Source organism: Hemicordylus capensis, chromosome 2, assembly GCF_027244095.1.
Source record: "Hemicordylus capensis ecotype Gifberg chromosome 2, rHemCap1.1.pri, whole genome shotgun sequence".
Lineage (NCBI taxonomy): Eukaryota > Metazoa > Chordata > Lepidosauria > Squamata > Cordylidae > Hemicordylus > Hemicordylus capensis.
This window is the reverse complement of record NC_069658.1, coordinates 208,305,618-208,321,423: the sequence shown is the minus strand read 5'-3', so window position 1 is coordinate 208,321,423 and position 15,806 is coordinate 208,305,618. Positions and strand designations below refer to the sequence as shown.

The following is a 15,806-nucleotide window of genomic DNA, read 5'->3' as shown; positions in this document are numbered from 1 at the left end:
TTGCAGGGAGGGATCTCTCTCAGCCCAATCTTGGAGATGCTGCCAGGGATAAGAGGGAACCTGGAACCTAGATGCTCTTCCCAGAGTGGCTCCATCCCCTGAGGGGAATATCTCCCAGTGCTCACCCTTCTAGTCTCCTATTCAAATGCAACCAGGGCAGACCCTGCTTAGCTAAGAGGACAAGTCATGCTTGCTGCCACAAGACCAGCTCTCCTCTCAAAGCGTGTGTGCACGCTCACGTGTTGTTGTTTTTAAGTTAATTTTAGATTCCGCTCAGGTTTAATCAGGAAGGTCCCACTCTGAATGCATGTGGGCCCACACTGTCTTGAACCTGCCACCCAGAACAAAACTCATTCTGCACACAGACAAAAAAAAAGTTTAGAGAGAACACCATCTACCGGTCAAGCCGAGTGCCCTCAAAGTTAAAGCTGCTGTTTCAAAACGAGAGAACTGAAATAGCTGCCCAGCTCATGATGGCTGCCTCTTGGTGGCCTAGAGATGTTCTTGCCTCGTTACAAGGAACAGCTGGTGGCTCATGCCATCTCCCTGTTCCCAAAGCTGGGACGGGGGAGGATAATTTAATTAAATTAAACCGACTCCCAAGCTGTGCACCAAGCGCCAGCCACCAATGACCACCCAAGACGACACCAACTCTTCTACGGATACTAGCAGCTGAAACTTCCGCTTAAGGCCATGACAGGGTCTGCACAGCGTCTCACCAACACTTCTGGAGCCCATTAAAAAAGAAACCTTCCACCAGCTAGAGGACCCCAGAGATTTCAGGAGGGGCCACAGCCCAGCAGGAGAGGGCCAGTCTTGCAAGCAGAAGGGCCGGGGTTCAGTCCATGGTGTCTTTTAAAAGATCTCAGGCAGGGAGGCTGGGAAAAGCTGCCCGAGAGACCTCGGAAAGCCGCTGCTGGCCCCAGCAGAAGTCCTGGGCTAGCGGGACCAAGCGTCTGACTCGGGACAAGGCAGCTTCCATGCAGAGATGGAAGAGCCCTAGAAACAGAAGGGCAACACAATATTAGAGGAGAAACACACATGCAGACAGGATTCAGATCCTTGTATAAAGAATTCAGCAAGGCATGCAGCGGGGGGAAAGGATATATCTTCTGCTTCTCTTCGTTGTACAACACATCAACGAGCTGGATGACGTTTTTGTGCCGTAGCCGCCGGAGGAGCTGGATTTCCCTGGAGAAAGAGAGAGGAAACACTTATGTTTGCCAGTTCAGCTGACATGCGATTTCTCCTTCACCTCCCGGGCATTCACTAGTCCAGCAGATGGGAAATTGGGCTGCAGTGTGGTAGCCCCGAGTTCAGGAGTACTTTATTTGCCACTGACAAGACATTCACACTCGGAAGGCCCCCTCCCTTCCCCAATCTTTCCTCCTAAGGCGCCCCCCCCCATTTTCATCCTTCCCCTTTATCTACTGACAGCATCCCTCTCCTGCTAGGTATGTAGCCTGAGGCTTTCTGGGTGTCTCTTTTGGATTGGGAGCCCCTTGGGACAGGGAACAGATTTCTCACTATGTCTGCCACCAGGCACACAGCGAGAGCCAGTGCAGTGTCATGATCAGAGGGCTGACGAGGAGCAGGGAGAGCCGGGTTCAAATCCCCACTCAGCTGCGAAGCTCACCAAGTGACTATGGGCCAGGCACTCCCCCCACCCCCCCGTCTCAACGTAAGGTACCTCACAAGGATGAAGGTTCCAAGCAAGGACCATGTACACTGCCCTGAGCTCTTTGGAGGAACAGCAGGATACACACACACACAGTGATCCTCACTACAAGCGGGAGCCACTTTTGGCAAAAAATCTTCAACATGAGGGCAGTTCCTGACCTCTGCACAGCCCTGCACTTTCCTCAGTGCTGGGAGGGCCCTTGAAGAGAGACAGAGTCCCCACCCCAGAGCTCTAGGGGGAAAGCTTCCCGGGGATGGTGACACTCCCCAGCACTCTGTGCGCACCTTCCGAGAGGGTGCAAGGAGCTTCTCCCGGCGCTGGGCAAAGTGCTGCACTGCAGGATGGGAAGGGTCACCCCCACATGGGGCTGCACCCAGTACCCACTTCCGCTCAAGGGCCACACAGGCCCAACAAGGAGTCAGGGAGCCACATCCTGGGCTGAGGGGGCTGCCCCTGGCCTGACAACAGAAAACACTGCTGCAAAAAGTTCTGCAAGTTAAGACGACGCAGAAGCCCAAGGGAGTGTGCCTCAGTGTCTAAGAGGGAGCCTCTCGCTGGCTGCAAGCGCCGTCCACTTGACGCAGCTCACGCTGCCAGTTCTTGGCATGGTCTCTTGCTTCACACAAACATACCGCAGGCACCGTGCGCTCTACCCGCCCCCCCGCCCCCCCACTGTTCCGTGAGCTCAAAAAACAGGAAGAACAGCTTGGTGTGGTGTCAGCGAGGGAAGGAGAACAGCTCATCGAGGACTCCGCTGGGGCGGGAGACCACGGCGCGCTCTCGGGCTGCCAACCGAGGACGGGAGCCACCATGCTGCGTGAGGGGACAGTCTGTTCCTCCGGGGGCACCCCAACCCCTCCACCCACTTGCCTGCCTCCCAAGGCAAGCTTGCGTCCACACCCTGGCGCTCTTCCAGAGGGCAGGTGCTGGAAAACTACAGCTGGGATGAGGCCAGAGCTCAGGGGCAGAGCATCTGCTTTGCATGCAGAAGGTCCCCAGGTTCAATCCCTGGCAGCATCTCCAGGCAGGGCCGGGAGAGACTCCTGCCTGCCACCTTAAAGAAGCTGCTGCCAGTCAGTGTAGACAGTGCTGAGCTGGAGGGACCAAGGGCCTGACTCCGCATATGGCAGCTTCCTATGCTCCTACTGTGGCAATCTACTGCTGGAAGGAAGACTTCAGCAAAGTGAACACTCTTGCTTCTCTGCCCCAGGCAATAAAGGTTTGGGCAAACAAAACTAGAAAGTGTGCTGGAGGAGACCCAAGAGCAAAGAGCAAGAGCAGCCTATGCAGCTGGAGGCATGAGTAGCCCATTCACTAGCTGCCCACTGTCTGGAGTGCACACAGCCCCAGGCACAGGGTGGACACACACTGCCCACGGAGCAAGGCACAGGCAGAGGGAACTCCGGCCAGCTAACCGAGCTGCGCAGCTCAGGAGCAAAAAGGGAATCTCACACCCGGCAGGGCTTCTGCCTCTCCGCCCTCTGTGGTCTGCTAGAGATGAGCACGCCCCACAGACGACCGATTAGGACACGTAGAGAACACCACCAGGCTCTCTGCAAGACACAGGGGAGTAGCCGAGCTACTCTGGGAGAGGCGATCTGCTTGACAGAACTACAAGACAACAAGCTGAGTGGCCTGCAAACATCTCCCTCCCCCCCGCCCACAAACACTTAATCCAGACCTTCAGTCCCCCTGGCTTGACTCTGGGAAAGGGCAATGCGTCTCCGTGGTGCAGCCGGATCAGCCAGCACCTCCGGCATCATCCAGTCGCACTGGGCTTGAACAGGCCTGCAGAGTGGCCCGAAAAGGGCCAGCCGAGCAGCCAGGGCCTCCCCACCCCTGCTGCAAGGAGTGCCCAGGGCTACCTGCACCTTGGAGACGGTGGGTCCCTGGATCGGCTGCTCCGTTCAGCACCTCCTGATGCATGGAGCTGGGACAAGCACAGGTGCAAGCAGGATGAAGCAGTGCGTCCTGGGAGAGGCACAGCAAGACTGGCTTGGCCCAGGAGCGCAATAGCCCTCTCTGCGGATGCTACAACTTCCTTAGCCTTGCTCAAGTCCCTAGTCCTCATGAGAAGGACTTGCTACCATGTCTCCATAGAAAAACCACTCAGTGGCACACAGTAAGAGTTAAACACACACATCACGGAGTAGCCAGACCTTTTTCTCCCTCTCTCACAACACGAGAACCAGGGGGCAACCCATGAAACCGGAAGTCGGGAAATTTAGGACCGACAAAAGGAAGTACTTTTCCAAACAGCGCATAATTAATCTATGGGAGTCCTTTGCCACATGATGTGAAGATGGCCACAGGCTTGGATGACTTTAAAAAGGAGCTTAGACAAGTTCATAGAGGACAGGCTACTAGTCTGGTGGCTGTGGGCCACCTCCAGCCTCAGAGACAAGATGCCTCTCAATACCAGTTGCAAGGGAGCCACAGTAGCAGGAGAGAGGGCAGGCACATACTTCTTGCCTGTGGGCTCCCCAGAGCCATCTGTTGGGCCACTGTGCGAAACAGGATGCTGGACTAGATGGGCCTCCTTGGGCCTGATCCAGCAGGGCTGTTCTTATGTTCTAACTCAAGAGATTTTTTAAAAGCCTGCCAAATGTAAGTTTTAACCAGGTGGCAGGAAATATAGACAGTGAGGAGACCTTACCAATTTGTGGTCAGGACAAGGTCCCAGCAACATGGTCCCAACAATGCTCTGCTTTTCTGCATGTTGCCACAACACTCCTCAATATGGGTCAAGCGCACCAAGGTACGATGAAAGAACTAGGGAGACCCCACATGTCCCAACAGGAGGGCGGTGCCACTGCCGGCATAGATAGCAGAGAGACGGTCCTGCCGATTGAAACTTATGCTGGACCAAAGTCGGCAATGTCTGCAAGTAGCAGATTGGCCCACGACAGGAATGGCCACGCCAAGGCTCTCCAGCTATTCGACTCCCATCATAGGTATCACAGTCAAACAGCTGCTAACTGATCAAAGAGGCATTTTTTAAAAAGTGGTGATTCTTTATTTAGCAGGGGAGAGCAACTGGCCCTATCTATCCCCAGCATAGCATTCCTACAAGTGGCTGCGGCTTGTTTCTTGGGTTTCTTTTTAAATGGTGAGCCCTTTGGGGACAGGGAGCCATTTACTTTATTTATATCTATGTAAACCACTTAGGGAAATTTTTTGTTGAAAAGCAGTATATAAGTATTTGTTGTATTGTATCATCCCCCACCACAATGAGTTGTGGGGGATGATGGGAATGGTAGTCCAACAGCTGGAGAGCCTCAGCTTGGCCTGCGAGGTTAAAAACAGACCTCACTTCTCTGCAGTAAGTTTGCTTTCCAAGCAGACTTGCCAACATGGCCCCGAAGCAGAAGGCCACGGGCCCATCAGAGGCCGATGGAAGGGCTGCTTTCCAGCCCAGCCACGGAAGATGCTCCAGACCTCGCGATTTCTCCAGGAGGGCAGCACAACTGGAAAGAGCGCTGCTCGGCTCACATCCTTCCCCCCACCTCCACGTCCGCTTCTGGGGAAACGCAGGGCCATCCATTCAGGCACCCTGCTGGGCTCCTGACACATTACTGGACCGCTGTACACTCGATGGAAGGCCAAGCTGGGCAAGGGGAAGCAGCGAGGATGCTGGCGGCGGCGAACATGAAGGACTTAGCAAGCCGTCAACAGAGGGAGAGCGGGGGAGAAGAGTTAGAGGGTGTTGGAAGCTACTGGGCTCCTGCATTTGGGGTGAACAAGCGAAGCTGCTGATGGAGTCAGGCCCTTGGTCTGTCGAAGAGCCGTTCTCCAGGAAGGCTTTGCTAGCCAAGTTCCTTCAACTGCAGACTGAACCCAGGGAGGAGAGCTGGCCTGGTGGCAGCAAGCATGGATTGCCCTCTTCGCTAAGCAGAGTCCACCCTCATTGGCATGGAAGACTACATGGGTGAACACGCGAAGATCTTCCCCTTTGGAGATGGGGCCACTCTGCAAAGAGCACCTGCCTGCTTGTCTGCAGAAGGCTCCAAGTCCCCTCCCTGGCAGCAGCAGCTCCAAGGCAGGGCTGGAAGAGACTCCTGCCTGCAGCCTTGGAGAAGAAGCCACTGCCAGTCTGTGAAGACAATATTGAGTGAGATGGACCAAGGGTCTGACTCAGAAGGCAGCAGCTCCCTATATTTCTCACTCGGGATTTTCTGCACACACACACACACACAGCAGATGTGCTACTATTCAGCCACTTCGTGACCAAGCCCTCAGAGCCTATCCTTATCCCAAAGTTAGAGATTCAGCGTGCCTGACTGCCCAGGGGATGAGCTGCCATACCTAACAGTCCCTCAGCTAGCAAAGTGGGTGGATGCTTTGTGCTTCTGGATTAACTGAGAACAAGTAGCACAAGGGTGCTGTGTGAAACCGAGTTAGGGAGCGTCCTGGTACTATGGGAGACTCAGCATGCCTAGAGGGCACCCCGCCCCACCTGCAAAACCTGCAGTGCTGTATTGAGTTCTCGATCTTTGTGACGCATAGGAATGCTCACACTGTATCTTTGGTGAGTGGGGAAACCTGAACCACGGCAAATAGTGAGTGTTACTATGTGCTGCAGAGTGGGAGAGAAAATTCACAAGGGCCACCACTGTGCTTGCAGGCAACTCGGTGGCTCCCTGGAGTTGAGTCCTCACAGAATTTAAGAAAAACGTGGGGGTGGAGGGAAAGGGTAGAATCGATCAGTTGACTGTATTTGCCTGAATCCAAGACTAGGTCCCCCCCCCGCCAGTTTAATATTAGCAATCAGGAGGCCATCTCAAATTCAGAGTCCTTTTTCTTTAGAGTAAAATGCAGAAATATCTGGTATTTAACCCTTTTATGGGGGTCATCTTAAATTCAGAGTCGTCTTTGATTCGGGCAATACAGTATTTTGCAGACACTTATCCTGCCCCTCTGCAAGCTCAATGTGGCCTCATCGAAGTCAAAGGATCTGAAGTGATAACTAGAAGAAAATCAAAACTCCAATACCAAGAGAGCCCTTACCATGAAGATTCCTGTTACACGGTTCCAAGATCCCTCCCTGGCAGCATCTCGAAGAGAGGGCTGAGAGAGATTCCTACCTGCAACCTTGGAGAAGCCGCTGCCAGTCTGTGTAGACAAGACTGAGCTAGATAGACCAATGGTCTGACTCAGTATACGGCAGCTTCCTATGTTCATATGGTGTCTCCTTAGCTCTGGTAAAAGACATCGTAAGCTTGTGTGCTTGACCCATATCAAGGTATTTGGCAGCAACATGCAGAAAAGCATAGCATTGTTGGGACCATGTTGCTGGGAGCTCACCCCAACCACAAATTTGTATGGTCCCTTCACTGTCTATCAAGGGCTTGCCCAACACACACACCCCCCAAAGGGCAGCTGCAGGGAGAGCTACCCAGCAAAATGGGATACCCAAAATGCATATACTGCTGCAGAACAAAGTGGATCTATGCAGCCATCATGACGGGTAGCCAGTGGCGAAGCCATTCTCCTCTGTGAATTCTTCTCAACCCATTTTGAAAGAACTAAGCCTGTGGCGATGGCCACTTCCAGAGACTGCATCTTAAACATCGCTTCCTGGGCATGCACTTGTGTGTACAAGCACTTCCTCTCCTCTGCCCTAGACTTGCGGCTCATCGGCAGGCAATTCTAGGACAGCGGCTGGCCCTTGTAGGCCTGCAAGCCCTGCACTGTGGCTCTTCACCCCACACCCCACCCTCCAATCCTGTTCTGTAGGATTTCCTCTTTGGGACCGGTTCAGGTTTCAGTCAACATGCTGCAGCACCCGTATTGCTGACAGGTTCATACAAGGATCCTCTCTGTTTACCATCACCATGACAAGGCAGGATGTAGAAGTCTGGCTGGTGGCCAAGCCTCAGCCAGATGGCCAAATCAGCAAGAGGAGGAGAAAAATAAACCTTCTCTTGTGCGATAAAAAGTTCCTATTCTTCAGCCAAGGAAGTTAACATTTGCCCGAGTTGACCCCAATGGCTCATTCAGAGATGCTGCTCTGTAAAATAGAACTCAGGGAATTAGTCAGCATGCACAAAGGTAGTTGCCCAATCAAAAGCATCTTAATTGATGAATTGTACGAGTTTAGGTTGATTAGAGTCAGTTAAATCAGCATAAGTTTCCATAGGAAAAAGACCATGGTTCTAAAACAAAGGAAGCATGCTCTTTCCACATGTGTCCAAAAATGAGTATTCTGCTTTGTGGGAGTGACGAGGGGAAATGCTTCTTCCAAGTTTAAGTACTTGTGTTAAAAAAAATAAATACCAAAATCAAGATGTTTTAGCTGATTAATCAGTTAATCAACTAAACCTCACAGATCTGCAGTACACCAACATGACTAGTAGATCCCCAGCTTTGCAGATGCGCCCACCAGCATTTTTGCTCTGCAAGACACAAGCCCACTTGAGTGCGCATACCTACACATAGGGGCATAGGAAGCTGCCATATACTGAGTCAGACCATTGTCTATCTAGCTCAGTGTTGTTTTCACAGACTGGCAGCGGCTTCTCCAAGGTTGCAGGCAGGAATCTCTCTCAGCCCGATCTTGGAGACGCTGCCAGGGCAGGAACTTGGAACCTCAGATGCTCTTCCCAGAGCGGATCCATCCCCTGAGGGGGAATATCTTACAGTGCTCACACTTCTAGTCTCCCATTCATGTGCAACCAGGGTGGAGCCTGCTTGGCTAAATGGACAAGCCATGCTTGCTACCACAAGACCAGCTCTCCTCCTACACATTTCAGACAGTCTGAAAGGAGAGAGAGAGAGAGAGAAAGCAACCATTCTTCAAATTGGCAAAAAAGCTTCCTGGATTTGGTTGCTGGGGGTGATTTTGCTCACCGTAGGCGAGCAACGATGAGTCTGTCCGGCCACACAAAACTTCTAGGGTTCTGGGCATGGGGGAAGCCACATCCAAGTTGCCTTTCGAAGCTGTGGCTCCTGTTATCAAGGATTCTTAACTTTTTTTGCACCTATGGACTGCACTCCTCCCCCAGATCCCTGAGAATTATTTTTATTTTATCTTATATTAGCCAGGGCTCCCACCATATTTACAGAATATGCTTTCATGAGGCTCTGGGAAACACTGAGAACTCAGAACAGTTAATTCCACTCTTGTCAACTGAAGGTAAAATTCAAGAAAATTAGAAGGACAGTATCCTATTTGATGAGATGTTTGTGGGGGAGAGTGAGCTTTACTAATACATTTCATTTTCCATGAACCAGATGGGTCTATTCCATGGGCCCCCAGGGGGTCCATGAACCCCAGGTTGAGAAGCCCTGCATTAGCAGAAGGATGCAGCGGGGCAGGTGAAGATCCCTGATGTTGGGGGGTGGGTAGTGTTCTGGGCATGTAGCACAGCAGGGAAATGCCTAGGTTAGAGCCTCTCTCTGCCAATTTGGGTTCTCCCCTACACACAGGCAAGCACTTGGACATGGCAGCCGCCATCTCCAAGCAGGGGTGGTGCAGCTGATACATAATCCTACATAACCCAGTCACAGGTGCAATGTTTAGGCCAGGGCTTCCCAACTCTGAGCCACCTAATGGCGCAGCAGAGAAGCAACTTGCCTATGGAGCAAGAGGCTGTTAGTTCGAATCCCTGTTGGTATGTTTAACATCTATATCGGGCAGCAGAGATATGGGAAGGCGCTGAAAGGCATCATCTCATACTGCGCGGGAGATGGCAATGGTCAACCCCTCCTGTATTCTACCAAAGACAAACACAGGGCTCTGGGGCCGCCAGGAGTCAATACTGCCTCGACGGCACAATCTTCGCTTTCCCCCAACCCTGGCTCTCCACATGTTGTGGGCTACAACTCTAATCATCCTTTGGCCATCAGGGCTGGGGAGAATGGGGGTTTCAGTCCAACAAGCAGCCGAGGACCCAAGGCCTAGGCCATGACTTGTTCCAAGAGAGGAGGGCCAGGGTAGCCCCCAAAGGCTCTCACTGCGCAGTTCATCTTGGGGTGAGATTGTGGCTGCTTTGGTTTGATAAGGTAGCTAATAATAAGTCAAATAGAACTCCCTGCACTCCATCTACGTCCCCGAGTACAACCGCTACACGTGTGTGGGGCACATGCACTTTCAGCCTGCCCCTTGCTTTAGGCTCTGAAGCATCGTGGGGCTCAGCAGCCAAGCCCTATTTAGGGGACAGGCAGAGGAAAAGAGAGCGCGCATGAATCATTTCCTACACCAAGCCCTGCAATCTGCCTCCGACGGGCAAGGACACCAAGGGAGGAGAAACATCCAGGAAGAGCTTCCTAGAACAGAGAAAAGGGCACGGCTGTTCAGCAAATGGTAAGAGGCTGGAGTGAGACGGGAACACAACAGATGCATGGGCCTAAACTTAGCATGTCAACAAGTCACTCTAGTTGGATCCCCACCTGCTGGTTCCCTCTCCGACACTCACATTTTTACTAGGAAGTTGTATCATACGGTGGAGCTTAAGGTGGTGTTCACAAGCCTAAGCCACAAGGTTGATTTCACATAATGGCTGGCCTGAATTTGTGTGATAGGGAGGAAGGAAGAGGGGAAGAGCCCATACCCAAATTCATAGGAAGATAGGAACCTGCCTTCTATCGAGTCAGACCATGGTCCATCTAGCTCGGGATTGTCTTCACAGACTGGCAGTGGCTTCTCCAAGGGAGCAGGCAGGAGTCTCTCTCAGCTCTATCTTGGAGATGCCGCCAAGGAGGGACCTTGAACCTTCTGAATGCAAGCAGGCAGGTGCTCTTCCCAGAGCGGCTCCATCCCCAAAGGGCAATATCTTACAGTGCTGACACATGTCGTTTCCCCTTCAAATGAAACCCAGGGCAGACCCTGCTTAGCAAAGGCAACAATTCATGCTTCTCACCACAAGACCAGCTCTCCTCCCCACATGGCAGAATTTATGATGAAAAGGTACTGATTTTGCTACCCCTCCTGAGCACAGGGCGGGAGAGACAGGGCAGGCTACAAACACAGACAACAAATTAATGCTGCTAACTGCCAGTGGGCAAACATGGTAACCACAGAATCTCTGGCAAAGTGGTTTTGCCTGTCTTCACCAGCGATTAGTCGGAAACTTTATTTTATGTTGACTGGATCTATTTTGTCACTGATCAGAGAAGCACAATGCGCCCCACTTATGGTCTGCAGTGATACAGCAAGGGGAAATCTCGTCTCATGACAGACAGCCAATAGCTCCACTGCTGACCTTGCCTGCACCTGGCTTGATTACACACATCTCTATGCTGCTGTTGGTCCCGTCCGATTCTTACATAAAATGCAAAGATGAGCCTGGATCCCTTTTGGGATTATCTACAGTTTTCCTCACGTGGGAAAACTCAAGCAAGCCTTTTAACACAGAGATGCTCTGTTATTCAAGGCAGAAGTGGTGTGGGGCTGGAGCAGATTAAGTACCACTTGAAGTGCCTGGAGACCAGCAAGTAATACTTAATCAAGTGAAAACTTATTAATAGTTTTCTTCTGTTAAGCTTGTCCTAACCGTGGAGACTTAGAGCCCTTTTGCTTCTCCTAGAGAAGATGAGCTCATGCCACCTTCCACGCGAACAGTTATTTTGGTCCAACAAACCCTTCTGTGTGGCTTTATCTTCCACAAGCAAGGGAGCTGAATGGAAATCCTTCCTTAAAAGGGAGAGATGTGCTGTACTCCCCAAACCCTGAACTGCGCACGCGCACGCGCACACACACAGACACACCCCCCCCCCTCTAAACGCCTTTCTGGCCAGAAATGTCTCATTGGGAAAGTTGAGTAGAAGAGAATTCTGAGATTCCCTCCTGCGATGATCCTTCATATGGAGAAAGGACTCCTGCAAGACCAGCACATGTGAATGGTGCCTTGCCTAAGGCAGGCGCGTCCTCCTAACCAGCTCCAAGACCCTGGGCCTTCATTCATAGAAAGACAACCCTCAAAAGCTATTCCAGGGATTTGGGAAGAGTTTGAGGTCTCACCCACAAGCTGCAGAAGCTATCTTGAGTATTTAAGACAGGTCCACATCTGTTCAGAGAGACCAGATGAAGTGGGAACAGGGGAGAAGAGACAAGGTAGGGAAGCTGAGTCACTAGAAATTCAACGTTAGAGAGAGGGATTCTGGGGGCTCTGGACAGGGCACGAACCACAAAAAATAGTGCCAAGACAACCACAAATTGCTATTTAGTTCAATCTCTGTGGGAGGAAATGCCCTCAGCTCTTGCCAGTGGGCTCCTCAGAGGCATTATTATTATTTTATTTTTTTTTAACATTTATATCCCGCTCTTCCTCCAAGGAGCCCAGAGCGGTGTACTACATACTTGAGTTTTTCTTTCACAACAACCTTCTGAAGTAGGTTAGGCTGAGAGAGAAGTGACTGGCCCAGAGTCACCCAGCTAGTTTTATGGCTGAATGGGGATTTGAACTCGGGTCTCCCCGGTCCTAGTCCAGCACTCTAACCACTACACCACGCTGGCTCTCCTCATCTGGTGGGCCACTGTGTGAAACAGGATGCTGGACTAGATAGCCTTCTTGGGCCTGCTCCGACAGAGCTGTTCTTAGAAGAGAGAACAGGGTGGAAAGGAACTTGGCTTGAGAGTTAATACAGCAGAACAAGAGGTAACTGACAGGGGCGGCCATCTCCCATCTGAGACAGGCAGAGGTGGTGAGGGGCCCAGGCCATCCTGCCATCCTGATTTATCCAAGATGGCCTGAAAAGGCAGAAATGCACAAAGTGGACACACAGCAAGTTTAAGAGCAGCTACTGGGTCACTGAGGTGGGGGGTGGGGGAGAAGAGCATGTCTTGATCAATTTGTGGCACAGTACCATCTATCCAGGTTGAGAGTGATGCAAGGGGTGACTGGCACCGTCAACCCCAACTTTAAGTGGCTCAGGAACACATCGAGGTATGGCTGGGAGGGAAGAGAGGCACACAGGTTGAGCACCTGATGGCCAGGTGGCCACATGCCTGAGCTGCACAGGGCAATCCTGTGTGTGGATCAGATGGCCCTAGTGATGGAAGACCCACAGAAGACCAACGCTCCCAGGCGACAGAAGGCGCATTGCAAATCGAACCACTCGTCTTCCCACAAGAACCTCATCCCAGGTAGGGGAGAGGCGTTGCTATATGGCACGTAAGGGGGGGGGGAAGCAGAGACATTTGCCCCACTTTACAGAGAAGCTCTTGATGCAACTAGCAAACACCGGACTGGGGAGAAAAATAGTACAGAGGGACATCCGCAAACCTCAGAGGCAGGGAAGAGGGAAAACGGAACCCATGCAAAATAACTTTATTACACATTAACCAGCAGTTTACTTTCACTTTTAGTATGAACTTGAGTTAGTGGGGCGGTGGGGGAGAGAGGACAAGGGGACACAGCTTTTCCCCCCACATGCTTTTATTTTTGTAGCACAGTATGCTGGGAGATTTCTACCCTCTGCTCCCAGCTATAAATCTTCACACTACCAAAAAGGAAAGCGCAGTGTGCTCCTTTCGTTTCCATGCGTCAAGAGAAACGCACAGAGATCTCCCCGTCTAGGCTGGATCTGGGTGTTCACCCTCTGAGGTCAGAGACCGGTGCTCAGGACAAAGCAATGCCACGCAAGACAGTCACCCCTCCCTGCCCTGCACACCAAAGCGATGCCGCTCTCCGCACTTCGCCCCCTCCAAGCCAGGCAGACCACCCTCCACTTGCAGAGTTACAGCAAGACTCAACTCCGTGCTGTAGGGCTGCGGCATTCTAAGGTCTGGCAAAGGTCAGCGGGTGCGCATGCACAAGGTGTCCTTTTGCAACTGTACAGGAAAGCCTGCACCCAGTCCGATGCTCTGCTGCACAGCAGACTGCAGGAGGGGGTCCCGATCTCCCCACGCCGGCTGTCCCACAGACAGAAAGGCAGAAAGGAATCCAGGTGCTATTCGTTAGCAGAGAGCAAACCCAGCACCTTAAGTTCAGGAAATGTAAAGCTGTGATGCTTGCTACAAGAGAGTTTGTGAACCGCCAGCCTATGCAGTTCAGATATTTACATCCTGCTTCCCTTGCAGCCGAAAGCATCTCCCAAGCCATTGGTAAAGCCATCCAAGTCCACTAGGGTTAAATCAGTCAAACAATACCTAACTGAAAGCATGAAGGGCTATGAGAACCGGGGAAGGAAAGACACAGGCATGTGTACACTACACATACATACATGCACATCAGAACAGCCCTGCTGGATCAGGCCCAAGGAGGCCCATCTAGTCCAGCATCCTGTTTCACACAGTGGCCCACCAGATGCCGCTGGAAGCCACAGGCAGGAGTTGAGGGCATGCCCTCTCTCCTGCTGTTACTCAGACATATATGTGTCTGGCCTTTCACAACGTATGTACAGATTCTGTCTACCGTTTACTTGTAGCTCTTTGTTCCTCTCCTTCCTCTGTTGTTGCCCCATGGGCAATTAATAGATTGTAAGCTCCTCAGGGCAGGGACCTGCCCCCTCATATTTTGTAAAGAGCCATACACTATATAAATAGTTCCTAGCTGGCCTCGTCAGCCCTCCGTTCTCCTGCTCCCATCCTCAACAGGGTGAGGATTCGCCTCCTGCTGGCCCGGGGCAGGCTGAGAAGATGTCCAGTGCAAGGCTTCTGGAAAGGAGAGGTCACTGGGATATGCTTAGAAGTGGCAAAAAGCTCTCTTGTCCCTTCAGCGGGCCTGCCAGCTCAGCCCATATGAATGAGCAATCCTGCCCTTCCAGAGCCCAAAGGAAAGATCAGCAGGGTTCCAGAAGCCTTGGTTCCAGATCCCCTCTGGCCACTTCCCAATTGCCTCTCATGCTGGGACAAGGCGAAAGGTCAATCCCTCCCCTTCACATACATGACAGAGAACTGTAGGCAAGGTGGAAGAGGTCAGGCAGTCAGGTAGTGAGAGGTCTCTTACTCCTCTGAGATCAAGGACGAACGGCGGAGGGGACCTCTCGCTTTGTTCTCCTAAGAGGCAGATCGCCAGAAGGAGATTCCTCCTTACCAACAGCAAACTGGCAAGTACTTCTAAATATCAATAGCATACATCATGCAGCTGTCACAGTCGGCGCATGTGCGTGCCATCTCAAAGATGTCTACACACTTTGCTTCCAAGTAACTCTGGCAGGGATGAGGGCAGGGGGTGGGCAGCGGGCAGCTCTCCAGATGTTGCTGAACTACAACTCCCAACACCCCCCACCACAATTTACTATCTATCTATCTAACATCTTCTCCATCCCTATACTACAGCTGGGGATGACAGGTGTTCAGCAACAGCTGGAGAGCCACACATGGCCCACTCCTGGACTAGGGGCTAGGACTCACCCACAGCCAATAAGGTTCCCCATCGCACCAAGGCACCACAGACGCCTGGCCCACATCCCCCGAAAGCATACGGGTTAGGAAGCAGCAGGGACGGGTGCACAGCTGAGCAGCCAGCCTTCAGGGCACCTACATGGGCCAGGAAGGGCAGAGTGGTGCCCGGCACAGTCCTACACCTCTGAGCTGTCTGCAGATTTAGGGGTCTGCCAGTCAGTTACCTGCCTCACTTCTAACAAGCAGCAAGACAGTGCCATTCTCTCGACTCAGAGGATGCCATGGTGCCCACGCTCATCCTTGCTAGGTTACAGGAACAAGTCTTTGCATTTGCAGAAACAGCTCCGTCTTGATCAGACATTTGGAAGGTGCAGATTGGTTATAGCGGCACTAAAGCGCTGGGGCAGAGGGAAAAAGGTAACGTGTGCCATCAAGTCGATTTCAACTCCTGGTGCCCACAGAGCCCTGTGGTTTTCTTTGGTAGAATACAGGAGGGGTTTATCACTGCGGGACTCCCTAAATCAAGATCACTCCAATGGTGCTCTTACCTAACCCTAATCCTAACTCAAGGCTGGAAAGGAAAAGGAAAAGCAAATTCTTCTGATCCCCAAGAAACAAAACACCTAGAGCCCCTGAAAACTAAGGGGAGTCTCCAAAGCAGCCGTGCTGGGAAGAAGCCTGCCCTACAGCCGGTCCCCAGCCTTGGTCCGCTTGCCCTCTTCAGCCTCCCTCCACTGTCAGTGACGCAACTAAGGCCCTTCTCTAACCAGAAAGGGAGCCCAGGCAACTTTGCAGCAGTGTTTCCGTTCCCTTCAAAAGCCGGGACAATAGCACTTA

The 15,806-nt window shown here is 52.1% G+C and overlaps 1 protein-coding gene across 6 annotated transcripts in view; it reads right to left on the bottom strand.

Annotated features, from left to right (window-relative positions):
• The window catches only part of STK11 (serine/threonine kinase 11), a 60,400-nt gene that overhangs the window by 38,892 nt on the left and 5,702 nt on the right, over window positions 1-15,806 (bottom strand). For all 6 annotated transcript variants that reach the window (XM_053303481.1, XM_053303482.1, XM_053303484.1 and 3 more), the window contains exon 2: window positions 1,108-1,191. In XM_053303481.1, coding sequence (XP_053159456.1) covers window positions 1,108-1,191 — 84 coding nt within the window. The remainder of the gene's footprint in view (window positions 1-1,107; window positions 1,192-15,806) is intronic.